Consider the following 26336-nt stretch of genomic DNA (forward strand, 5'->3'; position numbering starts at 1 on the left):
TGGGGCTGGGAGAGCAGGTGAGGACAGGGACAAGGAGCAGCACACAGGAGTTGCTGAGAGCAAACAGCTTCCCAAGATCTGAGCAGTGGCCAGCAACTGAGGCAGAGCTGGAGGTTGCTGACCAGCACTCCCTCCCTGGACATGAGCCAACAGGTGGGATGTAACTATCAGATCCTGTGGGCAAATGTCGTTGTGCTGGCACTGCTAGACAATCACAGAATCCCAAAATGGTTTGGGTGGGAAGAGACCTTAAAGCTCATCACATTCCACCCCCTCCTATGGCAGGGACACCTTCCACTTGACCAGGGTGCTCCAAGCCCCATCCAAACTGGCCTTGGACACTTCCAGGGATCCAAGGGCAGCCACAGCTTCTCTGGGCAATCTGTTCAAGTGTTCTTCCAGCATGTTCACAAGAGGCTGAGCAGGCTCAGAGCTAGGAAACATTATGGAATTGACGGTGATTTTATGACACTGTCCAGAAAAATCTGGCTGGAAACTCCCTCTCCTGTAGGGAGGGTTTGGGGAGGCACTGAGGGGCTCTGTGTAGGGGTCACTTCCCTCCAGCCCAAAAGGCTGAGAAGCAGCTCAGTGTGGGGACAATGCCACTCCACAGGGCCCAAGGTCCCCTCTCCATTGCAGGGGACAGAGAGCCTGTTCCCTCAGGGCAGCTCATGACCCCTCTCTGGTGTGGGGACAGCCCACCACTCAGATCTGGTATCCCCCTACAGCATAGGGACATCCTGTCCCCTCAGGGCTCCTGACAGGGCTCAAGTTCCCTCTCTGGTGGGAAAACAGGACCCGTGCCCATCCCTGTCAGGGCTCATGTCCCCTCTCCAGTGTAGGGACAGACCATCACTCAGGGCAGCTCGCGTCCCCTCTCAAGCATGGGGACAGCCCATCATCTGCTCAGGGCTGGCGTGCTCTCTCCAGAGTAGGAACAATCCCGTCCCTTCAGAAACTGTGACCCCTCAGGACGCGTGTCAGGGCTGGTGTCCCCTCTCCGGTGCGAGGACAGCCCATCTCCTCAGGCTCGCGTCCTCTCACGGCTCGTGTCCCATCAGGGCTGATGCCAGAGCTCGTGTCCCCTCTCCGGTGTGGGGACAACTCGTCCCCTCGTCCCGTGCCCCCTCAGAGCCCGTGTCTCCTCAGAGCCCGTGTCCCCTCAGAGCCCGTGTCCCCTCAGAGCCCGTGTCCGCTCCCCACAGGCGGGGAGGCGGTTCCTCATGGCCGCTCGGTGCCCGTTTCGCTTCCCGCCCCGCCCCGCGCGTGCTCGGAGCTGCCCCGCCGCCACGGCCGCGCCGGCGCTCGGGGTCACTTTGAGGGGGCGCCATCGCCATGTTGAACCAACTGCTGGGGCCGCGCTACGTCCAGCTGCTGCAGACCTGGTGAGGAGGGACCGGGCTGCCCACCCGGCACTGGGGTCTGTCCGCTCTGCTCGGGGTCTGCCCGCTCCCACCCGGGGCTGTCTGCCCGCTCCCAGCCGGGCTCTTGCGCCCGCCAGGCCCTGAGGTCTTGCTCGCTCCTCTCAGGGTCCTCTCGCTCCTCCGAAGGTCCGCTCGTTCCTCCCGGGTCTGTCCGCCCGGCCCGGGGCTCCTTCCCGGCCCTCACCGTGTCCCCCGGGCACGGCCGCGCACCCAGCGCGCACTGTGGGAGCCTGAAGAGCTTGCCGAAGCGCTTCCCGAGCCTTCCCCGTTCCCCCCCGCGCTCTGCGCCCTGTGAGGTTCGCAAGGACCGGTCATGGGGTCCGGAGCAGCGCTTCGGAGGGGCTCAGGAGCCGGGGAAAAGGTTCCCCCCCCGCCGGGGGCTGCCTGTACTTCACATATATAAATATCGCAGTGCCCGTGGGTGCCCCTTGCAGGGCCGTGGGGGGAGAACGGAGAGTTCTGCGGAACAGAGCCGAGGGGATGTGGCTGCTGTATGGTAGAGCAGAGTGTTTTGTCTTTGTTGAGTCATCGTCTTTTTAAGTAAACGAATGTCACTCTTTTAATATAACACGTCTTATCTACCCTGTGGACTAATGCCGTTCTGTGTCTGTGAGGTTGTTTCCGTATTTCTGTGTCCAGTTTGGACACTACAAGATCAGAAGGATCTAAAGCTGTTGGAAAGTGTCCAAAGGAGGGACACAGAGCTGGGGAAGGGTCTGAGGAGTGGCTGAGGGCACTTGGCTTGTTCAGCTGGAGCAGAGGAGACTGAGGGGAGACTCCTCGGGGGCTGCAGCTCCTCCCGAGGGGAGCCGGAGGGGCAGGGGCTGAGCTCTGCTCTGGGACAGGGACAGGAGCCCAGGGAATGGCTGGAGCTGGGTCAGGGTTGGGATGATCTCAGGGAAAGGTTCTTCCCCCAGAGGCTGCTGGGGCACTGCCCAGGCTCCCCAGGGAATGGTCCCTGCCCCAAGGCTGCCAGGGCTGCAGGAGTGTTTGGACAGTGCTCTCGGGGTGAAGGGTGGGATTTTTGGGGTGTCTGTGCAGGGTCTAGACTGGATGCTCATTGTGGGTCCCTTCCAACTCAGGATGTTCCAGGATTCTAGGCTCTTTTCCTGATTGAAGTGACTTTCTCAGGTACTTCAACATGAGCATCTGCCAGGCCTTCCACAGTGGGGGAGATTTGTTGTTTACCTGTGCATGTGTCTCTTCTTTAGGACCCCCACCCTCATGACATGGGGTGGTGTGGCCGGTGTTGGTGTGATCTGGGCCACAGACTGGAAGCTGGTCCTGCAGTATGTTCCCTACATCGGCGGCAAGTTCAAAACTGAAGACTGAGCTTCCCTCTAATGGTGAGTTTTGTTTGTGCATCTCTTGACCTAAGTAACAGAATCATAAAATCACAGAATCCCAGACTAGTTTGGGTTGGAAAGGACATTAAAGTTCATCCTGTTTGACCCCATGCCATGGGCAGGGACACCCTCCATTATTCTAGGTTGCTCCAAGCACTGTCCAGCCTGGCCTGGAGCACCTGAACACAATAACCCTATGTTGGTGTGACAGTGGATGTTTCCTCTTTGCCTGGGGCACGATCATATTTTTTGTCCAAAACTGCTCAGTTTGATTAGTCTGATCTTGTTTTATTAATATTTTTAAATGGAGTTTCACAGAGCACCAGAAGGATGAAATATTCATTAGAATACGTTTTTCAAGTGATTATCTTGCAAGCAGTCAATTTTCCACAACATAATGTGGTTAAGAGGTCAAATCAAGCTAACTGGGAACTTTTGACAAACCTATTTACTTCTGTTCCTGAGCAGAAGGGCTGCAAGCTCAGAACTAGTTTTTTGACTAGGCAAATTCAGACTCCTTTCTGCTCCTTGCAACTGGTATTAAAAGTAAATTGAACTTTCAGAGCTAGTTTTGTATTACACAAATTCCTTGGAAGATTTGCTTTCTCAAGGTTTTGGTTATTTTTCTTCTTTAATTGTGTGTCAGAAGTGCTGTACTGAATGTTCTGGAAGTCTGAGCATCCCTTAAAGCTGGAGCAGCAAGTAGACAGTCCTCTTGGGGCTCTAACTGCATATCTTTTCTAATAGGCAGGTTTTGGATTTCTTTATTCCTTGCTGCAGATAGAAGAGAGTCAGGAAGATTTTCCCCTGTCACTAAAGGATGCTAACGGGAAAACTCTGAGTCCAGAGTTTGTTTCTTCCGGTCAGAATAACAGTTACATCTAAATGTTGATTAATGAAAGTGAGCTGCTTGTGTTCCAGCTACACAGTATTTTATAGGGAAGTCAGTCAGTTTGGAAAGCACAGAAAGTACTTCTTAAGTCTCTTTTTTCAGCAATAGTTGTCACAGTTTAAACAATCTACTGTTTGCAAACTTGGTATTGCACAGATCCTTCTGTAACCAGAAGAGGAATGAAACTTGTTATGGAAGTCAGCTGAACTGGCAGCATTTTTGGTCATTGTGATGTTTACAGAGAAGTCATAGAACCATTGAATCCCAGAATGTTTTGGGTGGGAAGGGTCCTTAAAGCCCATTCAGGTCCACCCCCTGCCATGGGCAGGGATACCTTCCCCTATCCCAGGATGCTCCAATCCCCATCCAACCTGGATAGAGAAAAGTTTTCAAGTGGAAAAGCTCCCAAGTTATATAGAGGCAATTAAATTAACTTGTAAGGGCTTTCCTTACTTAAAAACTGTCCCTTGTGAGAACACAGCTCTATTCCTGAGCCATCACTGTGTGGTTTCCATTTTGAAGTTAGACCTTTGTGCATCAATCCTCTGGAAAGAGGAACAGAGGAAGGGGATGTGTCTCTGGTGGCCTGTGCTTCCTCCCAGAGGGACTCCAGGCCCGCACACCTGCACCTGGATCAGCTCCTGTACCAGAAACTTCTTGCCTCGATACTGGAGGCTTTTGATATCTTGTGTTGGCTGCTGTGACCCTGTGCAGGAAGCTCTGCTTAACCACTGCTCTATGTTTTTTGTAGGAATGTTATTGCTGGAGAGAGGGTTTAGAGCCATCCGTCCGCTGAGAGGTCACCGCGCTCGGAGGTGTCCCTGAAATGCCCAATACAGATTCTGCAACAAGTTGTGATGTGCATCTCTTTCTCCCGTGAACAGCTGTGAGCAAATTCACCTTCACTCACCACTTCCTCTGAACACTTTCCCAGCACATCTTGCCTTGATGGGAGTAATTTATAAACCTGGTGTACAAAATAAACCAAGTGAATGATTTTTTGGGGTTTGGGGTTTGGGGTTTGTGTGTGTGTGTTACCTTGTTAGTCCACATTCTTAAGGCCAGCCTCCTGGTTTGGTTTCGGGTTGTAGAATCGTGGAATCACAGACTGGTGTGGGTTGGGACACCTTCCACTATCCCAGGTTGCTCCAAGCCCCCTCCAAACTGGCCTTGGACTCTTCCAGGAATCCAGGGGCAGCCATAACTGCTCTGTGCACCCTGTTATGTCTTCAGCTGGTTTGACTCTGTGTCTTAAGACAGGTCTGCCATGTGTTTGCTGCTTTTCCTGTGCAGGTTCCTTGGGAATCAACCACTGGCTGGTGGGATGCTGGGTTTGATGATTTATTTATATCAGTTGCAGTTCTTGAACTGCTCTTAGTAATGTGTTGGTTTTAGGCTCATCATCCCTAGATCACTGTGGCCTCGTACATGCACTTAACTTTTCATAGCCAATATTGCAGAGTTTCATTGTAACAGATTCCTGGAATTCAGTTTAAAGAAAAGATTTGAGGGTTTTTTAACATCAGTTCATGGACCCCTTAAACAGTCTGGTTTTTAAGTTTTTCTGCCCTATTATAGGGGCTCAAGGAAGGCAGGCCCCAAACCCTGGTTGTCTCCCTTTGTACCAGGGTCTAAATCAGGGGTTCAGAGAGTTTCAGTTCTTAAAGTGGAGTTTGACTACAAAAATAATCTGTATCCTTAATTCATAATGTCTTCATTTGTGAGCATAAATCGGTGATGAAACAACCCCCAGCAGCAACCCTTAAGATGAGAGTTTTTAGCTGTAAAAAGAAGGAAGAACAAGGATTATTCTTGCTCTGGTCTCTGCCACTCAGCCACAGATGACTCAAACTCAGGGGGTAAAAGTTCATCCCTTTTCACAAAGACCAGAATTCACAAACAGGCTTCCTCTGTGTGAGAACAGGGTTGCTGTTTTCTGTCTGCTTAGTGCCCAGTTTTATCTTATTAGAATGTTTGGCTGTAATGCAGGGTTTGAATCTCCTTAGGGGGAAATCCCAGTTGTAGTTGTGCTGCCAGTGTGTCACCCTCAGGGCTGTGTCAGCTTCAGGGATGTTTCTGTGAAAAACTGTTGGAAAACTTGCCCAAATAGTAGCACCGTGCAGGACACTTGGACTACTCAATTAATGGTATAATTGCTTAGTGTTGCTTCAGCAGCATCATTGTTAATTAATTTAGGGCAAAGAATATCATTTTCACATGCAAAAACTGCCTTTGCTGCTCTGCTGTGTCCCGTAGGATGCAACCACATAATCCTGGAATATCGTGAGTGGGAAGGGACCCGCAGGAATCATCGAGTCCAGCTCCTGTCCCTACATGGACACCCCAAAAATCCCACCCTTTGTATCCCTGAGAGCATTGCTCCTGGAGCTCTGGCAGCCTTGGGGCAGGGACCATTCCCTGGGGAGCCTGGTGGTGCAGGAGCTTATGGGATAATGATGCTGTTTCCTCAGTCTGTCCCACTCCCTGCTCCAGCAGTGCTCCTGACTGACTTGCAGGAGGCCAAAGCCTCACCTCAACCTCAGGCTACTGAGAATGTAGGTGTGACAACAGCAGCCTTCTGCCTTATGTGGGGGTGTTGATACTGATCCATTTCCAGGCAAATTATACCTGGGAAGTGGATATTCCTGGAAAGTGGATATTCTGTCATTCTGTCCTCGCATGGCAGCCGGATTGGAAGCTCACACCTGAATATCTCAGGCCTTGCTCACTCTTACCTGTGTGACACACCTGGACAGGATGGGCGTAATCTGCTGTTTCAGAAATTCCCTGCTTTTGCCTTGTTCCCATGGGTGAGCTTGTTCCCACATCCTGGAGTTCTTCAGGAGGCCTGGGGCAGGGGGTCTGTGGTGCTCACCCCTCTGAGGACCCTGGGCTCCCTGAGCTGCCAGTCAGTGGTGACAGTCACCTTTACACAGCCCCGGTGATGGTGTTGTGCCCAGCAGGTGAGATTGGGAAATACTGCAAGGAGAAAAACTTAGTCAAAATCCTGACTGTGTGAACGGGCAGCACTGCAAGGAGCATGCAGACCCTGGATTTGTTTGGGGATTGTTCAGCTGCTTGCTCTTTGTGCAGGATTTCCAATGATGGATTTATTGCTAATTAGCACTAGGATTAGTGTGTAACTGATTTAATTTCTATATTTCTGCTGCTACAAGAGCAAGAAACACTCTCTTAGAGATACCTTCTGCATTCTTGGGCAAGTCTCTCTTAAAGTTTGAATAATTACTGATCAAGTGGCATGGGTGGTCTTTCTAATTTTTAATATCCTAGCATTGCTTCTCTTCTAGCAGTTATTTTCATAATGAGCTATGAATGCCACATATGTTATAGTAACAAATTAAAAGAAAATGACATGACAGAGGGGGAAAAGCTTCCCCTTCCAAACCTGAAGAGGGCACAGAGGTAATTTAGGATCAATAGACATCAAACAAGCTCTTGGTTGATGATGTAACTTTGAAACTGCCTCTAAGAAAAGGAAAGCTTTGCATTCCATTCCTGTCTGCCTCTTCCAAGTGTTTGTCCTTGCTGGTACCCCTGCTTCTGTGGTGGAATGTGTAAGTGGAGATGGGACAGGGAGTTGTTACTGCAGCTACCTCAGCTCTGTGAGCCTGCAACAACCCTTTTTGGTCTCTTCTCCTGGAAGAGCCTCTACAGGGGCTCCTGGGTTGGAAATTCCATGGCCAGTCCTGCTCTGGAATAAGCTCCTCATTTGGCTCTGGGAGTGAAGAGTAGGAAGCCTCAAACCAGAGATACCTGCAAGGCAAAATCGGGTGGTTTTCTGTCAGGATGTCCTGCCGCTCCTTCCATGCCTGACAACAACTGATTTTGGTGATTTTTTGGATTATCTGTCCATGCTGGGGCAACACAGAGTCTCTGGCAGCTGAATCCACTTTCAGCTGGTGGCTATACCTGCAAATACCCTACCTTGGCAGTGTTCCCAGAGGAACACTGGAACATTTTCCCTTGGGCTTAAGAGTTCATTTCTACCCAAACATTTCAAGCAGTCCTAGGAGAGAGTAAATGTTTCCCTTCCACAAAGTGGTGCCAGCTGCCAGTGAAAACTGATTTTCTACTTCCTGATACCCTGCGTTCAAGACCCAGAGGACATTTAAGGGATCCCATTTCTCATTCACACCCACAGCTCCACCTGCACCCAGCTCTGCCAGTTCATTCTTTAAAAATACTACTGAAGGTTTCATTGTGCCTCAGTTTCCCTTTTACACTCCAAAGCTCCATGCCAGTACAAGTTTTTGGTTAGAACAGTATGAGGTGAGCCGGGTTGTGAGGTCTGGGGTGTTTTTATTTAAAAAAAAAAAAAAAAAAGTGGAAGTGCATTTATGGAAAATAATGTGGGTTTGATCAATAGTGGAAATTGGAAGTTTTCCATCTCTTGTGCAAGATTGCAGAAAATAACAGCAACAGCAGAGCGAGACATTTCCTACCTGTGAGCCCAGAGACAACAAACTACCAAACCCCAAACCAATCCCCGGGGAGGTGGAATGCCTTCAGGACAAAGCTCAGCATTGATCAAGTTAAAGACAGCACCTCCACCCTCATGGATCTTAAACCTTTCTGAACAAAACAAATGTAACCCAGCACCTACAGGCACACCTGGCTCTTGGAAGTCGTTTCCAGTTTCTACCCCCCGAGTCTGGACAATTTGCACCCCATTGTGAGGGTGTGGGCTTCCCTTTCATTGATGACACATCGCACATCCTCCCTCACGCTCTTGCTGCTTTCCAAATGAGGGAGTTTGAAACCAGTGAGCCCTGACTTTAAAAAGAAGGTAATAAGTAATAACCAACCATGTGATGTTTGGCGATGCCAAGTGCTGGATCCTGCCCTGGGACGGGGTAGCCCTGGACGCTGAGACAGACTGGGAAAAAGAGGCTGGAGAGCAGCGCCGCGGGAAGGGAGCTGGAGGTCCTGGTCGGTGGCAAGTTGGATCTGAGTCCCTCGCCCTGGGGGTCACCAGGTGAGGGAAGGATTCTCCTGCTCTGCTCTGTGCTGGAGCAGCCTCACCTCGAGAGCTGGGGGCACTTTGGGCACCACAAGATCAGAAGGATCTAAAGCTGTCAGTGTCCAAAGGAGGGACACAGAGCTGGGGAAGGGTCTGAGGAGTGGCTGAGGGCACTTGGCTTGTTCAACTGGAGCTGAGGGGAGACTCCTCGGGGGCTGCAGCTCCTCCCGAGGGGAGCCGGAGGGGCAGGGGCTGCGCTCTGCTCTGGGACAGGGACAGGAGCCCAGGGAATGGCTGGAGCTGGGTCAGGGTTGGGATGATCTCAGGGAAAGGTTCTTCCCCCAGAGGCTGCTGGGGCACTGCCCAGGCTCCCCAGGGAATGGTCCCTGCCCCAAGGCTGCCAGGGATGCCCAGGGTGGGATTGTTGGGGTGTCTGAGCAGGGTTGGATTCGATGACTCTTGCGGGTCCCTTCCAACTCAGAATATTCCAGGATGCTAAGTTACTGCCAGCTGAGGACTGAAGGAAGCATTGGCTATTGACACAAGCTAAGTTTGATGTCAGACCAGAGCAGTGGCTGGAGAGAGCGGACATCCTCCCGTGGACACCCCTGCTGTAAAGTCCAACACTGATCCCTTCCCGACTGCTGCTCCAAGCAGAATTCTTAACAAAAATCTAATACATCATTCATTAAAGGAAAATTGATTCCTATTACTTGCTTTGGGAAGGAGGCTGCCTTGTGGTGTTTGGTGTTTTCCAGCATGTGGATACTGGAACGGCGAGGAACACGAGCTGCTGGAATTCAGGTGCTGGGTGGCACCTCATCCCCAAAGCTGGGGTTCCCAGGAGGATGTTCCTTGGCAGCAGGAGGCAGACACCCCTGCTGGTGGTACAACTGTGGGGAATTTGGCCACTGCAGCTGCAGTAGGTGCTGGTTTACACGCCTTCCTGAAAAACTTTTCATTGCTTTGTCTTCACTCCATCTCCTCGTGTTCCTCCTATGCCGATTCCCCCTTTTTTTTTTTTTTTGGTTTTTTGTTTGATTTTTTTCCCCATTTGAACGTTTTTTGGGTACGCTGCTGTTTCACGGCACGAACCCAGCGAACCCCCTCGGGAGCAGCCCCATAGCGAGGAGCCGTTTCTCCCCCGGGGCTTCGGGCGGGTCCGATCCCCGGGGCGCGGGCGGGGCGGGGGGCGCGGGGCGGGGCCGGGGGTCGCGGGGCCGCCAGTGTGGTCGGGGCGGGCGCGGGGGAAGATGCCCAAAGCCGCGCTGCCGGGACACCGGGGGGGCCCGCGGCGCTCGGCGCAGGGGTAAGGCCGGGACCGCGGGGGTTCGCCGGGGGGAGCGGGGCTGGGACGGGGGGGGCCCCACTCGGGGGCGGCGGGGGGAGGGACTATATGCGGGCGGAGGGATCCGGGCGCGGCGGGCGGTGGGAGGCGGCTCGGTGGGTGGAAGGGGCGGGCGCGGAGCGGTGGGGGCGGGCGGAGGGAGCGGCGCGCACCGGGCGGCGGGAGCGGGGCCAGGGCCCGGCAGCGCCCGCGGGAAAGGGACCGGGAGCGGGACCGGGAAAGGAGGGAGACCGGGAACGGGAGCGGGACGAGCCGGGGCGCGGCGCCGCCGCCTCCCGGGGACAGCGGGAGCGCGGAAGAGCCGGCGGCGGGAGGAGAGCGCGGCGGCCGGGAAGAGCCGGCGGGAGGCGGCTGGAGCCAGGCGGGAGCGGGCCGGGAGGAGCCGCCATGGAGCGGAAGAGGTGGGAGCGCTCGGTGGGGCCGCCCCGGGCGCGGGGGGGCCGCGGGAGGCCGGGCCGGGGCTGCAGCCACAGGTGGAGGGGAGGGAAGCGGGGATCTGCCCCGGGGCAGCTGCGGGGGGTCTCGGATGCTCGGCCCGCGGCAGTGATAGGCGAGCGCCGTGAGGAGCCCGCGCGTCCCCTCAGAGCGGCTCGTGCCCTGCGACCACTCGCGGTTCTTTATTCTCAAATGAGCAGCTGGGGTGTCGTTTCTCCTTTCCCGGGGCTGGCTCTGCTGCTTTTTGGGGGTACTTAGGAATTTCGGGGAGGGAGCGTCGCCTGCCCGCGGTGGTGCTCGGGATGCGCTTTCCCGGGAGTGTGGCTGTGGGGGAGCACATGGCCCGGGAGCTGGAGGGTTTCTATTTATAGCCCTGCATGGCTCATATGGCTGTAGGTGGCCATATGGATCCTCCCCGCACCCACGAGGCACCCGCGGGCTGAGGTGTGAAACTCGGGTCCAGCGGGAGCTGCGAGCGCAGCGGGAGTTGTCCCTGTGTCCTCACCTAGCCCTGCTTGTCGGGAAAATCCGTACCATCAACTTCTGCATCTATCACAGAATCCTCACAGGATGGTTTGGGTTGGAAGGGACCTTAAAGTTCATCTCATTCCACCCCCTGCCATGGGCAGGGACACTTTCCACGAGACCAGGTGGCTCCAAGCCCTGTCCAACCTGGGCTTGAACACTTCCAGAGATGGGCAGCCACCGCTTTAGCTTCAGGTTTCATTTTTAGAATCGGGTTATGGTTGTGAGAAGAGAGTGAGTGAACCAGAAAGCACCATCCTTGAGAGTGTGAAGTCGATTCTGCTGCTGCAGCTCAGAGGCTGAGGGCAGGATAAGACCACCACCAGCGGCTGAAAGCTTCGAAGATCCCTGTTTTTCCCAGAACTTGTTTGTAAAGTTGCAGTGTCAGAGCTGAACTTCTCTTTAAAAAGGGGGAGAGAGGATAAGTAGCATATTTTTGCTCCTAAATTATTATGGGTTTTCCCTTTGTATCAATTTGGACAGAGATCAAAAGTAGAATAGAGCTTTGTTGCGCTAATTTTTGGTTTCTGTTGCATTTTGCATTACCTCAGAGTGGCAAATACAGGTGTGGCTGTTCAGCAATACCTGTGCGAGTTCTGCCTTTTGTTTACCGGGGTGATGATTCTGTCCAGCTCCTGGGGATGTACAGACATAGGGAGGGCTTGTGGAAAACACCCTGTGAGATGTGCGTGTGAGCCAGTCTCTGCCTGAAAATTACACTTTCCTTGAGGTGTGAGTACCTGGGCCTCTTTTTAAAACCAGTCCTTGAACCTCATCCCTAGGAGGCTTTCTGGTTGATACGGTGAGACTTGTGGGCTGGATTTGACGTGAGCAGGAAGAGTGCAGGAATGCAGGATTTCAGGGAGAAAATAATGTCAGGGATTTTGTGAAAGTGGCAGGTTTTCTTTGAGAGAGTTTTGGCTCTCATCAGACTCAGGGTTCTCACACGGGGGAAGGAGAATTTAATGCTGCTTTGTGGGGCTTTTTTCTTCAGAGTGTTTTTCTTCTGAAGGTTTGATGACCAAGAAATTTGGGATCTCTGCCTCAGGTTGTTGACATCACTGTGCTAGGAAACTTCACGCTCTTGTGTGAAACTTACTTTCTTGAGAATTCCTTACCTTTGCAGAACAAATGTAAGAAGTTGGAAGGGAATGTTTTTAACACTCCCCGAAAGATATTTTGGTCGGTACAGTCTTCTCCAAAATAAAATTGTGGAGCAGAATGTTTTTACTGAGTCTGAGCTTTACTTTTCCTCTGTTGGTCTGGTTTGCCTGCAGGGAAGCTCATGATTTCTCTCATGAGAAGGAAATAGCCTTAAGTTGCATCAGGGGACATTTAGGTTAGGTATTAGGGAAAATTTTTTTCATGGAAAGGGTTGTGAAGGATTAGAACAGGCTGCCCTGGGCAGTGGTGGAATCATTCCTGGAAATGTTCAAAAAACATGTGGATGTAGCACTTGGTTAGCACGTGGGTTAGTGGTGAACATGGTGGTGATGCTGGGGTGACAGGTGGATTGATGATCTTAAAGGTTTTTTTCTTTAAGAATATTGTTAATTGTCCTTAACAATTCCATGATTCCCAAGTTGAGCCCTCCAAAAACATCTGGTTATGTTTGTGTTTGTCCCTGTGTTACAGAGCTGCCACTTGGGCTCTTTAGGGGTGTGGTGCTTCTGGAAATTTGGGAGATTTTGTGTGTCTCGAAGTATGTTGTTTGGGGCTTTTTTTTGTGTGGTTGGAGCACAAGTTGCTGAACAAAGACACCCCCGTTGCCCTGTCCTAAGGAGTGTCATCTCTTGGGAGCATCATCCCTTCCACATGCTTGGGACAGCCCCGGTGGGAAGGGACAGGTCGGGACCCCAAGGCTGCTCCGTACAGAGCCTATGGGATGGGGCTGTGGATGTGTGAAGGTGTGGGGCTGTGGCAGCTGGACGTGTTGTGTTGTCCACCTGGTCTGGCTTGGTTTTTATGGCTGTGCCAGCCCACCCCAGCGTAACCCAGTTGGAGTGTGGGACCCCCGAGGCAGAGCTGGGTGTGGATGCTGCATCCAGTGATATCGTGAGGATGCTGCAAGAGAGACACTGACAGTGGTGGGGCATGCGGTGTCCCGGGGTCCCCTTCTCCCTGGGAGCACAGTCGAGGGGTCTTGCAGCCCTCCAGGAGGCCCTGGCACCAGGATTTGCCTGGAGCAGAGCAGGGGAGAGAAGTGAGAGGAGGGAGCGCAGTGGAAAGTGAGGAGAATCATTTTGTGTTCTTCCCTTGCCCCATCCAGTGAGGAAGCAAGGCGCTGAGTGTCTGCTTTCAGTGACCCGTTTTCCCTGGGTTATTCCTGCCTCCATTTCTTTCAGAGGCAGGCGGTGGCTGGGTTTGCTCGGGTTTGTTTTTTTTTTTTGTTTGTTTTGTTTTTTTGGTTTTTTGTCTTTTGTCCCTTGCTTCCCAAGTTGTGCAGATCCTGTGCAGGCTAAATGGGAGAGCAGAGGGGAGGAGACTGTGATGAGGGAGGAGGGGAGAGAGCCTGGGCAGCCTCTCTCTCCTTAAGGATATAAGGCAGGAAACAAAGGGTGAGCTGCACATGGAGAGCAGGGGCACCTGGCAGGCCTGGCCCTTCAATAGGCTGCCCCAAACGCGGCTTAATCCGCACGGAAAAGTCTGGGAATGAGAGCTGGGGGTGGCTCGGGGTGGGTCCAGCAGCCAGGTCTGTTTTGTTAGCGGGAGCCAGCGGGCCGAGTGGATAAAGCCCTGGAGCTGGTGATGGACGAGCATGTAAAATCCTTTGCAACTTGTAAAATCCTCTGCAACTTGGCCGTGTCCTTGCCTTTCACACACGGGGAACTGTGACAGTCCCTAATTTGGGAGCTCGGCATCAATCCGGTCTCGCTGCGTCGCTGCCTGGGGGTTCATTACAGAGCAGAGGTTGGGGTTTTCAGCTTTGTACCAAAATGTCTCATTTCTGGGCCTCTTTAAAATCTTTGTATCCCCAAGCCAGGAGAGCCGAGCAAGGCTTTTGTTGTGGGGTGGAAGGAGGTAAATTCTGCATTTTGTGACAGATAAATGGCACTTTTAACAGCGCTCAGAGTTCCGTGATGTTGGGGTAGTTTCTGTGTGTCCTGGTGTGCAGCAGGAGTCCTTCTCGAGTTTTGGTTTCCTCTGGCTCCCCCCCACACCTCTGACCCTCCCAGGTGTGTGTAGGTGTCCTGCATGGTCCTGTCAGAGGGTCCTCAGGTGCTCCAGAACACCTCACCCCTTCCTTTCTCTGTTCACTGTCACCTTTGAGTTGTAGCTTTGCTCCCTGATCTGCTGTTGTCCCAGAGAGCCTGGGGATGATCCCACCTTTTGCAAGACCTAATCAGAATAAAAGTTTTTCTTCTGAACATTTCAGTGCTTTTCCTTTGGGCCAAGCTTCCCCAGGAAGAGACAGGACTCTCAGTCATTTCAGGTGGGTTTTTTGAGATTTTGAGCAGCTTTTCAGTTCTTCATTGCAAAATGACCACAGCACATACTAAACACACAGAGCTGAAGGGCTCTGTTAACTTAAAATCTTATCTTTGAGTGTATCTGACTGTTCTGGAAGTTGCTCTACACTTTAATGCATTATTTTTAAACCTGCTAAGACACTAAACTTTAAATTGGAGTAGCAGATCTTGGAAGAGGAAGCAGTGCCATGTTCTTCGTGTAGCAGGAGTTTCTCTTCCTGATTTCACTGGCAGCGACAGCTCTGCCCTAAACTGCTGGAGTTGGTTATTCCTCTCCCTGGATTGGGGCAAATAACTCCCTTTATAGTTTGAAAAGTGATTCCCAAATGTGAGACTGGACCTGGGCTCTGTTCCTGGCTGCTTGGTCCTACTCTGTGTCTCCTGGCCTGAGTGCAGCTACACAGGGAGCTGGTCCAGCTGAGGAATAACCAGTGAGGGAGTGTTTCCTCCTCCTCTCCCTGCCCTCCAAAGATGAATTATTTTCCTCAGCTGGTTCATTTGCATGAACACTGGGCTGTGTGAGCAGTGGTGGTGGCAGGGAGGAGATCCAGGCAGGATAAGCAGCTTGGGAGCAGTCAGAGCCAGGAGCTTCCTAAACAGATGCTGTGTGGGATGACCACAACCTTTCAGTCTTAACTCCTTGGAGAGACTTTTTCAAATTTCAGTTTCATTATAATTTATATTAAATTTATCTCAGTTTTGGAGAGCTTCTTATGCTTTGGTTCTTTCTGGGTTTGTTTTTTTTTAAATCTATTTTTTTCATGTGCTGTCTGACTTGGCCTAATTGTGTTATCACTGTCCAATACCAGAAATTCTCTGCTTGTGCTGGTTTTCCCCTAATAAAGCTTCAGGGCAGCAGATACTATGTGAAAATAGACTTTTCGTGTTTTCTGTTTTGTTCTGTTATTGTTGAGAACACCCTGGTGAGGTTGCCAGTATCTCACCAGTATGAGGAAAGGTGGCAACTGGCATTTTTTGTCTTAAAATGCCTCTCAGCCCATTAACCTGTGATTGCGTGATGGATGTACAGGGATGAGTTCCCATCTCTTGGATGAGAACTAGGATTGAATATGCAAGTTGAAAGGTGGGGAAAACCAGAAGTGAGAGTCATTGAGGGAATAAAGAGGTGTTGTTATGATGCTCAGTGAGAAGGTAAAGAATATTTTTGTGCTTATTGACTGTAGAGTTCAACGCTGCAGCCATAACACACTGATTTATTTTTGCTTTATGCATAAAAAATAGATTATAATGTTGTATTATTAAAAAAAAAAAAAACCAGCCAACCCAAAACACCAACAAAGAGTTGGAGTCATTTGTGCCTGCTCCCCAGGCTGAGTCTTCATGGGAACCCAGGTGTTACAGAAGGATCTCTCTTCCCTTTTGCCATTTATGGAAAGTTTTCCCAAAGTTTTGACCTTTATCTTTGCATCACTTTGTGGTATTTTGTTCTGCAGCATGTCAGCAGTTAACTTCTGTTTTTCTCCTTTTCTGAAGTGTTCAGGATGCTGCAAAAGATGTAAACAAACCTGAATGTGCTGTTCAAGGGGCAGAGAGAGGACACAAGGAGACATTTGTAGTGCTGGTCAAATGTAATAGTCCTGGAAGAAGAAATTATGTTTGACATTGGGCATTTACTATGAGAGACAACTGAGTGAAAAGTGCATCTGTGCTGACATCTCCCTTGGTGGTTATTGTGTGAATTATGCTACATTTGTTTACATGATCTGAATCTTCCTCTTGATGTATAAATACATTTTAGCATGGTTTGCACTTCGTTTGTCTGTTCCATATGAGAAGGAGTTAATATGAAAGCAAAAATACCCACTTAGAATTTAATGTGAGCTTCATTCTTGGAAGTTCAGCACATGTTTTTCAGGAGCAAAATGAAAAATACCTCTCCTGATTTACGCACGTGCTGGTGTGGAGCTCCAGAGGGTTTAAATTTCCCTCCATGTGTCTTTGTCGTGTTTTTTCCAGCCCCAGTGGGAAGAAGTTCCGGAGCAAGCCGCAGCTGGCGCGTTACCTGGGTAGCTCCATGGACCTGGGCACCTTTGACTTCCGCACAGGGAAAATGCTGATGAACAAAATGAACAAGAACAGGCAGAGGATGCGCTACGACTGCTCCAACCAGACCAAAGTAAGGCTGAGAGGCAGTGGCACTTCCCCTCCCTGCTGTGGGATTGCCAGAGCAGTGTCTGGGAGAGAGGAAAAATGCAGCATTTTGTAACTGAAGTGTGAATTTGGAGTTGTCAGAATATCTCTGCTGGTGGGGATTGGACAAATGCTGCTCCCAGGAGTTGGTGCTATGGATGGGAGTTGTGGTACTGCTCGCCTTTCTGGAGAGAAAGGCAGAGAAGAGACTGTCACCTTCCTCTCTTCCCTACACAAGAAAGGCACTGACCTGTGGGAGCGAGTCCAGAGGAGCCCCTCTGCCATGGAGCCAGGCTGGGAGAGCTGGAAATGTTCACCTGGAGAAGAGAAGGCTCCAGGGAGACCTCAGAGCCCCTGCCAGGGCCTAAAGGGGCTCCAGGAGATTTGGAGAGGGACTTGGGACAAGGGGTGGAGGGACAGGATAAGGGGGAATGGCTTCCCACTGCCAGAGGGCAGGGATAGATGGGATATTGGGAAGGAATTGTTGGCTGTGAGGGTGGGGAGGCCCTGGCACAGGTTGCCCAGAGCAGCTGTGGCTGCCCCTGGATCCCTGGCAGTGTTCAGGGCCAGGTTGGACAGGGCTTGGAGCAGCCTGGTCTAGTGGAAGGTGTCGCTGCCCATGGCAGGGGGTGGGACTGGATGGGCTTTCAGGTCTCTTCCAACCCAAACTGTTCCATGGTTTCGTAATCCCCTTCCCTGGAGTGTGAGCTCACCTTCTCCAGCACAATCTCTTCCAGAGCCCCACATTTCCAGCTGACTCCTGGGGCTGTGCCGCAGCTCTGTCCTGCCCTGGCCTTTGGTTTGAGAGGAGAGGAGGGATTTGGGTCCACAGGGATGAACAGATGCTGCAGCTCCTGCCAGTAACTCACTGGAGCTCTCCCAGGCCTGATGGTGTCCCAGCTTTGAAATTGATGGAAGGGGAAGTGGCATTTGGGGCAAAAAGTGGGAGAGGGAAGAGGACTGTGGGGCCTATTTGTAGAAGAAAATGAAAGATTCTGTAGCTGGTAATTCAGATTAGTGAGATGTAGTCAGGATGGCAGTGACAGGGTGCCTGTCTGGATTGATTGTCCCAAGTCATTGCTAGCTATCTTCATCAGATGCTAAGATCTTTCCCAGGACCCAAAAGCTGCTCTCTATGTGCCTCAGTGCTGAATGTGGAAAAGGCACAATGCTCATTTTTTATATACATCCACCAGTGAAGAATCATCATCACGAGAGTGCTGGGAACATTTCTTGCAGTCCTGGGTGCTGCAGTGATATTTTGAGACCTGCCTTGAGGCAGAGACCAGCAGCTCACACACCTCTCGGGCTAAAAATTCTGCCCAAAACTCTCAGTAAATGTACAAATGTTATCACTGGCTTCTGAATGGATTAGCACCCAGATGGTTCAGAATTATATTTGTCCTGAATACATCTTTTCTACATCTCATGAATAAATCTGTGAAGCAGACACAGTGTTTGCATCCCCAAGAACAAAGTGTGTCCTACAGCCATTCCAAGAGTTGTGTGTTAGATTTTGGGAATGAGGAACAGTCTTCCTATGCTTCCCCTAACAGAAAATGCAGTCATGTAGTGCAAAATTGATTATGAGCTTCATTTTAAAAGTGAGCATTGTTCAGAACTAAAGGTACAAAAAGGGATCCAGCTTCCAGCTGTGTTGGTTTGTTTATTGCTCACAACTGGATTTAAAAGGAATGGTTTGGAGTGGCTTCTGGATTCAGAAACCAGCCTCTAAATCCCTGATCATAATTTTTTTATTTATTACAAATACTGTGTTGTAATCCTCTGTTTTAGTGATTACACATGGCTTGTTCTGACTCCTAGAGACATTAAAAATGGGGGTAAAACTGATGTGTATGAAATAGGAGGAGGCTGCTATGTTAAACAAAATGAGTTTTGATAGGTCTAAGGCAAGATTTGAATTTCGTTATGCATTTTTAGCAGCCTAACTTGTATAACTTGAGATCAGACAAGATTTCAAGCCCCGGAACCGTTCCTGGCTGCACATCTTTGTGGCTGTAGTAGCATTTTTGCAAATCGAAACTATTTTTGTGGCCCTTTCCTTTTCTTTTTGTTTGAAACAGGGCAAGCCTGATTTGAACACAGCCCTGCCCGTGAGACAGACAGCCTCCATCTTCAAGCAGCCTGTCACAAAGATCACAAACCACCCCAGCAACAAGGTGAAGAGTGACCCCCAGAAAGCTGTGGACCAGCCCAGGCAGGTAAGGCTGAGAAACTCCTGGATTTGCTACAGGGAGGATCCCAAAATAATCCACTTTAATTTTGTGATGCTGAACAAATACTCCTGGCAATTCCTGATCTCTGACACTTCAGAATTCAGAAAAATCTGATCTTTCAGAAGCAGGGGCTTGCAGTGGTCCCAGCTCTTAAAATCAGAGCAAACCCCGTTCCCAGTTTATAGCTATGGGCTGTGTGCACTGGGATTTATGAACTCCAGCCTTTGGTTAAATCACAATTCTGGTGTAGCTAAACTTTAATTTCCTTAATGCTGAAATTGAGTATTAACTAAAAATTTAGTCAGACATTGTAACCACTTGAGGGAACACTTAGGATTGGAATCACTGTCAAATGATGCAATTGTGTAAGAATTCTGTGTTCCTTGAAATCCATGTTCTTGTACAGACCGCATCCAGTGTGGCGTTTATTGTAGTGTGAGGAATTACACATCAGTAGGAGTTAATTCTGCCAGTATAAGATCATAAATGTGCTTAGATTGTCATTATTAATACAAAATCGAAGTATTTTTCTTATCATAATGTGTCTTTGCAAACAAGAGAACACGCCAAAATTAAAGGGTGATTAGGACAAGGAAAGGCCCTGGTAAAATAATCTGTACCTGTTGGAACACTGAAAACCTTTTCTGCACAATCAAAACCCCATTTTTAAGGCAGGTTTTAAGAATTACTTAAACCTAGTTCAACTAGAACCTCCAGGTGTGAGATAGAACTTACCTGAAATTGAGTTGGGTGGTTTGTTTTGGTGGTTGGGTTTTTTTCTGTTTTTTAAGCAGGTTGGCAGTGTTTTACCATGGTTTCCTATGGAAGTAAGGAAATAAGGAAACCCTGTGTTCAGTGTTGTTGCTATTCCTATAGTTTTTATAGCTAAGACAATAAAAGAGAACACTAAAGATAAAACACCCTCTCCGAATTCCAAGCTAGAGTGAGATTTGTGTTCCTGTGTAAGATATTTTACTGGACTGCACAATATTTGGACTTTTGCTCAGCAGACTCCAGATGTCTCTGCAAAATTTGAAAGCAGTGCTAAGTCCCATCATGCGCTGGCTTAAAAATCACAGAATGCCAGAATTCTTGGGGGCTGGAAAGGATCTTAAAGCTTATCCCATTCCACTCCCTGCCATGGGCAGGGACACCTTCCACTAGCCCAGGTTGCTCCAAGCCCTGTGAACGTAGCCTTGGACACTTCCAGGGATCTGGCGGTTGCTCTGGGCAACAAGAAAAATCATATATTTGAAAGGCTAGTCCAGCCTGAGTGTTTGGACTGTGACTGCCCTCATTCCCCTCTTTGGAAAAGTCATGTGGGGTCAGTTGCACTTGGATTTTTAGAGGCAGGAAAAGGGGATGGGATGTGCATGGACTGTTTGGAATAAATTCTTTATTTCTCAAAATCTCAAAAAAAAAGTGGTTTTTTTTCCAATATAATTGATCCTCTGGCTGTTCATTGATCACCTTCCTGCACCAGTGCAGAGTTGAAGGTGTATCAAGGTGATGTCTTTGACTTTTATACCAAACCAGACATTCAGGTGGTCTTAAGCTTGGGGAGAGCCTCAAAATCTGGTAAAGGACCAGACATGGTGGAAAGGACCAAACTGCTTTGGGAGGAACAGAATACTTTACCTTGAGTACAATTCTAGCATTCCTTAACTTTCTGTGGGATATGAAGGAGAGTAATAGGGTGTAAAAAAAGGCTGTCTCACACCATGGGCTTGTAGCTGAAAGTCAGCAAGCCTGGCCTTGCTGCTCCAGCTCAGAGCAGTGAAAGTACACCAGGTTCTGGAAGAAGAGTTTTTCAAGGCAGTAAATTGGGACAGAGGAGTTGTGGGGGCCATTGGCAATGAGGATTGTTCCTGCTGTTGGATGTGGCAGAATCCTTCTGTGTTAAATCCACACTAAATTGTCCCCAGCAGTGCTGTTCCCTCTCTGCACAGGAAGCAGGGATTTTATGAAGTTGTCAGTTCCATTTCTGGTTGTGTCAATAACCACCTGCTTTGACTGCAGCTCTTCTGGGAGAAGAAGTTGAGTGGACTGAATGCCTTTGACATTGCAGAGGAGCTGGTGAAAACAATGGACCTTCCCAAAGGGTTGCAAGGTAATCAGAGGGTGCCCTTCACTCAGGACTGGCATTTTGGCACCTGGCAGCAGTGAGTGAAGGTGCTGAGGGTGAGCTCCTGGTTCCCAGGTCCTGGTAGGGCCATGGCTGGGTATTCCTGCTGCAGAGGAACTTTCAGTGCTTTGCCTGTGGTCTCAGTGCCCTTTGTCCTGAGGAAACACGGAAGCAAAGCTTCTCAACCTTTTTGGGGATTCATTTTCCAGAAGCAGCAGACAATCCCAGAATGGTTTGTTTGGGAGGGACCTTTAAGTCCATCCCATTCCAACCCCTGCCATGGCCAGGGACACCTTCCACTATCCCAGGCTGCTCCAAGTCTTGTCCAACCTGGCCTTGGACACTGCCAGGGATCCAGGGGCAGCCACAGCTGCTCTGGGCAACCTGTGCCAGGGCCTCCCCACCCTCCTAGGGAATTCCTTCCCAATATCCCATCTCTCCCTGCCCTCTGGCAGTGGGAAACGATTCCCCCTGTGTTCTGTCCCTCCATCCCTTGTCCCAAGTCCCTCTGCAGCTCTCCTGGAGCCCCTTTAGGCCCTGGCAGGGGCTCTGAGGTTTCCCTTTTGCTTCTCCATTTGAACACCCCCAGCTCTCCCAGCCTCATTCAAGCGGAACGGAAACATCTTCCCAATTTGGTGGTTATTATTTTTTTGGTTGTAATAACAGTATGAGGAACTGCTCTAAGTTTAAATACCCTAGGAGAGCTGCACAGGTGCTGTTAGGAGCATTTAGGTCTGAGATTTATGTCGTGTGAGTTTTCAAACTGACAGCCTGTTCTTTGCCATTAAAATTTAATTCCCATTGTCCTGATTTCCCAGTCCCTGCCTGGGGCAGTGCTGGTTATGGATTTCCCTCCCCCTTGCAGGGGTTGGCCCTGGCTGCACGGACGAGACTCTGCTCTCTGCCATCGCCAGTGCCCTGCACACCAGCACCATGCCCATCACGGGCCAGCTCTCTGCAGCCGTGGAGAAGAACCCTGGGGTCTGGCTGAACACCTCCCAGCCTCTCTGCAAAGCCTTCATGGTGACAGATGAAGATATCAGGTATGAACTAGAAATAGCATTTGCTTGGAACAAGGTTCCTTGTGCTCAAACAGTGCTTTACTTTTCTTTCTGAATGTCTGATGGAGCACTGTGGCTTGGGAATTAATTTGAAAGACTCTCTAGCAATAGAGTAGGCAAAAATAGTTAAACCCCATTATTTTTTATTTTGGCCATGCTCAATTACTCTGAATTTTCAGGCTCATGTTTGTTTTTCTTGTCAAAGTTTCTTTTTGCTGACAAAGGTGTTTGAATTGGGGTAACCTTGACTGAGGCACCTCTGAGCAGAGATGGTATTAGAGAAATCCTGAATGGTGGGATTGGATTCTCTTCATCTTCCTCTGTACCATGAAATGAAATAAATAAAGTTTGTGGATTGACCAACTCCAAACCCTGCCTGCTGTGGTGACAAGAGCAAGAATGCAGTTTATTCTGCTATAGGTTGCTTTAGTAATGAAATACTGTTAAATCAGGACTGGTCAAACTCAGCTTTAAGCTTTTGATGGAGAATTGGCCATACCAAAGGCCTGCAACATGCAATTTGCATTCATTAAGTGTTTAAAGGCAGCTCTTGCTTTGACTACTTGATAAATCCTTTGGAATTGTAGGATGACTTTTCTGTGCTTGATTAAGACATAAATGACCAGGAAAAACAGTCTGTTTATGACTTTGATGTCCTGTGGCTGAGCTGAAATAAGTGCCCCATGAGCCATTGATTGTTGATCACTTCTTTGCTGTGACTTTGACTTCTTAGGGTTGGGACTCAAAAGGAAAATGAGCAGAAAGAAATGGCCAGAAACTTAATTTTCTCTAGGCTTATTTTTGAAAGTCTGCAGGGTAGGCTGACTTGTTTGATATTAGTACTAGGAGTCAAAAATTAGTATTAGCGTAAAAAAAAATAGTCAGCTGCTAGATTAGTCAAATTTCAGCCAGAATTCAACAGGTGCAGGACTTGTAGAAGAAAATACTGGACAAGTTTTTAAAATGCTTTTCATCTTCACTTACAGTACAATGCCAGGTGCTTTTTTTGTTGTTGTTGTTGTTGTTTTACAATGGAGTTCTTAGAGGGCTTTTCCAGTCCATGCTTATCTTGTATTGGAGGGGTTGGAGACTTTTCCCTTGACAGAGGCTGCCTTGGGGGCTGATGTTGGGTGTTCCATGCATTGGGCAGGAAGCAGGAGGAGCTGGTGCAGCAGGTGAGGAAGAGGCTGGAGGAGGCCCTGATGGCTGACATGCTGGCCCACGTGGAGGAGATTGCCAGGGATGGGGAGCCTCCCTCGGAGAAAGAAGGAGCAGAGGAGGAGGGAGAAGAAGAAGAGGAGGAAGAAGAGCAGGACCATGACCAGGAGATGGAGAATGTATAGTCCAGGTAAGGTGACAGTGTTGTGCCTCACCTTAAATATTGGGGACAGGAAGGTTTTCAGGGGGAATCTTAAATATTGATGAACCTTTGCTTTTTAGCCTGTGTTTTAAAAGGTATGTTGGGTCAGGAACAGGGGAGGGGGGGCGGTTCTGCTCCTCTGCACCATTTAGGGGCCTCACCTGCAGAGCTGCCTCAGCCCTGGAGAACAACATCAGCAGGACATGGAGCTGTTGGAGCCAGGCCAGGGGAGACACAGAGATGCTCCAAGGGCTGGAGCCCCTCTGCTCTGGGGCCAGGCTGGGAGAGCTGGGGGTGTTCATCTGGAGAAAAGAAGGCTGCAGGGAGACCTTGGAGCTCCTTGCAGGGCCTAAAGGAGCTCCAGAAGAGCTGGAGAGGGACTTTGGGCAAGGGATGGAGGGACAGGACGCAGGGAATGGCTTCCCACTGCCAGAGGGCAGGGAGAAATGGGATATTGGGAAGGAATTGTTGGCTGTGAGGGTGGGGAGGCCCTGGCACAGGTTGCCCAGAGCAGCTGTGGCTGCCCCTGGATCCCTGGCAATGTCCAAGGCCAGGTTGGACAGGGCTAGGGAAGGGTCTGGAACACCAGGAGTGGCTGAGAGAGCTCAGCCTGGAGAAAAGAGGCTCAGGGTTCAGCTCCACCTCTCTCAGCCTGTCTCCACAGGAAAGGTTCTCCAGCCCTGAGATTAACTTAGTGGCTTCCTCTGGAGCCTCTGAGACAGGAATCAAGAATGTGGTGGGGGAAAAAAGGGACTTTTTAGGATGAGTAGCAGAAGAAAAGTCCCTTTGGAAGGAATGGGAATTTCAGGTTGGGAGGAAGATTGATTTTGTTTAGCAATCCTTGAAGCTTGGAGATGGATTATAATACGCAATCTGCTTGGCCTTTGGGAGATCCCATCTTATATCTGGGCTTTTTTTTTCCTGTTTCCCAAATCACCAACAGTAGCTTTATTTGGTCAGTGAATACCTTGAATTCCTTTCTGCCATAGAGGTCTGGCAACAGGCAGGAACCAGAACAAACTGACTGCTGCAGGTAAAATCTAGGAGATGAAGACATGGATGTGTTATGGCAGTGGGATTTCTTCTTTTACGAAAAGATATAAAAAATCCTTTTTGACTTACAAGGTCTTTTTTTTCCCCTCTTCCAGGGAGTTCCATCTAAGAATTGCCAGTATAACCCCACTCAGCAGGGTCAGCACAACAATTCACAGAGCCAAGAGTGCACCACCAGTCCAACTGTACCCCAGAGCCTTTGGATGGACTTCAGGAAATGTGGAAGCTGATGGTTCATTCATTGCTGGGGAGTTTTGCAGATGGAACTTGACTAAACTCTACTCTCCTTCCTTTTTCTAAAGGGGTAGGGTGATTGGGAATGCAAAAGTGGGAGGGGATAAAGGAAGATCACATGGTGGGAGGGAAAATTCTAGGAACCAAATTTGCTGGCTCTTTTTTTTTTTTTTTTTTTTTTTTTTTTTGGGTCAGTGGTGGGTGATACATTTTTAAGCTTTTCTATCAAAGTACTTTTAATGACCCACAGAAACAATTTTCTCTCTAACCCGAGGGAGGGAGATGCTGTTTCACTCCTTGGCTACTCTGCTGTGGGCTACCTGTTTGTACCTGACTGTAGGGAGGTCATTTCATGTCGTGGATGCTTCATTCCATGTGTGAATTCCAGTCACTGAATTGCCATTTCCTCACAAGACCACATTGGTCTTGGAAGTGCAGTCTCAGAGCTGAGCTGCCAGTGCCTCTTCCACCTGAGCTTGGGTGAGGAGGGGAAGTTGCACTCAAGGACTTGGGCTGCCAGCTCTGGGAATTGGGGATTTTGGTTATTCCACACCACAGTTTGGATACGGAGTTGCATGTGTCCAAACATTCTGAACAGTCTTGGAAGCAAATATACCCAGCCTGAGGTATATTTTACTTTGGTTTAAGTCCAGTCAGAAGGACTTTCTCAACTGGGGATGGAAGGATGACTCATTTCTGACTGACAATGAGGAAAACTTCCTCCTCTTTCTCTTCTGGTGCCAAGAACCTGCCCTCTGTTTCTCTCTGTGGAGGGAAGGGGATCCATTCCAACAGGTGTGGCTCCACACCTGCTTTTGTGTGCAGTAATGTTCTGACCTCTTTAAAAAAAAAAAAAGGAAAAACATTGATTTTTCTATAATTGATATCTAAAAAAGGAATTTAAAGCTTTTTATTGAGTATTGAATCTTTCTTATTTGCATGTGCAGTGAAGTGACCAGCATTTTGTGTGAAAAATTGGACTGATGTGAAACCTGCCTTAATGTGTTGATAAATATTTGGCTTCACCATGGGTACCTTGATTAATTCCTCAGTCTCTTCCAGTACATCTTTGAGCATATTGGGGTAACTTGTGGCTAAAAATGCATTTCTCTGGGAAGAGAGACAAGGAGAGGGGAGGAAGATGAGAGTTGATAGCTTGGGGAATGTGTTGACTGGGTTGCAAATGTTATTTTAGTCTTAGGGTATCCATTGCATAATCTGTGTGTGGACATCTTGGCTGAGAGAACACTACAAAGTGGTGGATTAAATATTGTGCCACCAGCCAATTGTACAAGTTGTTGGTATCCCAAAACTTGGGGAAGAAAGTAGCTCCCAGAGCCTTTATTGTGTGAGAAAGATTAGCAGGGACAGCCAGGGGCTGGGGAATTGCCTTTGGGAGTAGTGCAGCTTAGTGATCCCTGAAAAATATTCCATGCTAAAGTGATTGATCCTGTATTCACTCTTTTCTTAAAGGTTTGAAAACACAAAATTGGTTGATATTGCTCATTTGAGTACTGCAAGGAGACTGAATTGTACTTTACTGCTGCTCTGCCAGGTGCTGCTTTGGGGAGCTTTACCTGGCACTGCAGGCAGCGACCATTATTTTCCTTTCTGAACAGTCTGTTACAATTATTACTCTGTAAATCTGTCCTCTTGTAAGTCATGGTGTTGAATTAAATGTTTCTCACAAAGAA

The 26336-nt window shown here is 49.3% G+C and overlaps 2 protein-coding genes across 4 annotated transcripts; both read left to right on the top strand.

Moving 5' to 3' along the window:
• Window positions 1-1292: 1292 nt before the first annotated feature.
• On the top strand, window positions 1293-4660 carry UQCR11 (ubiquinol-cytochrome c reductase, complex III subunit XI). Its single transcript, XM_085040259.1, has 3 exons — window positions 1293-1385; window positions 2636-2770; window positions 4414-4660. Exons 1-2 carry the CDS (start codon window positions 1336-1338, stop codon window positions 2754-2756), a joined length of 171 nt encoding a protein of 56 aa, XP_084896385.1. The 5' UTR covers window positions 1293-1335; the 3' UTR covers window positions 2757-2770; window positions 4414-4660.
• A 5224-nt stretch (window positions 4661-9884) lies between these two features.
• MBD3 (methyl-CpG binding domain protein 3) lies at window positions 9885-26336 on the top strand. 3 transcript variants are annotated; one of them, XM_085040192.1, is made up of 8 exons: window positions 9885-9952; window positions 14328-14384; window positions 16399-16558; window positions 18657-18794; window positions 20829-20919; window positions 21800-21977; window positions 23146-23343; window positions 24504-26336. In XM_085040192.1, the coding sequence occupies exons 1-7, from the start codon at window positions 9897-9899 to the stop codon at window positions 23336-23338; spliced, it is 873 nt and encodes a 290-aa protein (XP_084896318.1). In that variant the 5' UTR covers window positions 9885-9896; the 3' UTR covers window positions 23339-23343; window positions 24504-26336. The 3 variants fall into 3 exon arrangements, with proteins under 3 accessions (XP_084896318.1, XP_084896319.1, XP_084896320.1); XM_085040193.1 differs by lacking the exon at window positions 9885-9952 and adding an exon at window positions 10130-10392; XM_085040194.1 differs by lacking the exons at window positions 9885-9952; window positions 14328-14384 and adding an exon at window positions 10130-10392.

The sequence above is a fragment of the Lichenostomus cassidix genome, chromosome 28 (assembly GCF_008360975.1).
Source record: "Lichenostomus cassidix isolate B80296 chromosome 28, HeHo_3.0, whole genome shotgun sequence".
NCBI classification, from domain to species: domain Eukaryota; kingdom Metazoa; phylum Chordata; class Aves; order Passeriformes; family Meliphagidae; genus Lichenostomus; species Lichenostomus cassidix.

Excerpts from the sequence above, each read along its gene's own strand:
- UQCR11 (XM_085040259.1), top strand. The coding sequence starts at position 1,336 with ATGTTGAACCAACTGCTGGGGCCGCGCTACGTCCAGCTGCTGCAGACC. Across the intron at positions 1,386-2,635 it reads GTCCAGCTGCTGCAGACCTG|GACCCCCACCCTCATGACAT; the intron begins GTGAGGAGGGAC and ends TCTCTTCTTTAG.
- MBD3 (XM_085040192.1), top strand. The coding sequence starts at position 9,897 with ATGCCCAAAGCCGCGCTGCCGGGACACCGGGGGGGCCCGCGGCGCTCG. Across the intron at positions 16,559-18,656 it reads ACTGCTCCAACCAGACCAAA|GGCAAGCCTGATTTGAACAC; the intron begins GTAAGGCTGAGA and ends TGTTTGAAACAG. Across the intron at positions 21,978-23,145 it reads GTGACAGATGAAGATATCAG|GAAGCAGGAGGAGCTGGTGC; the intron begins GTATGAACTAGA and ends TGCATTGGGCAG.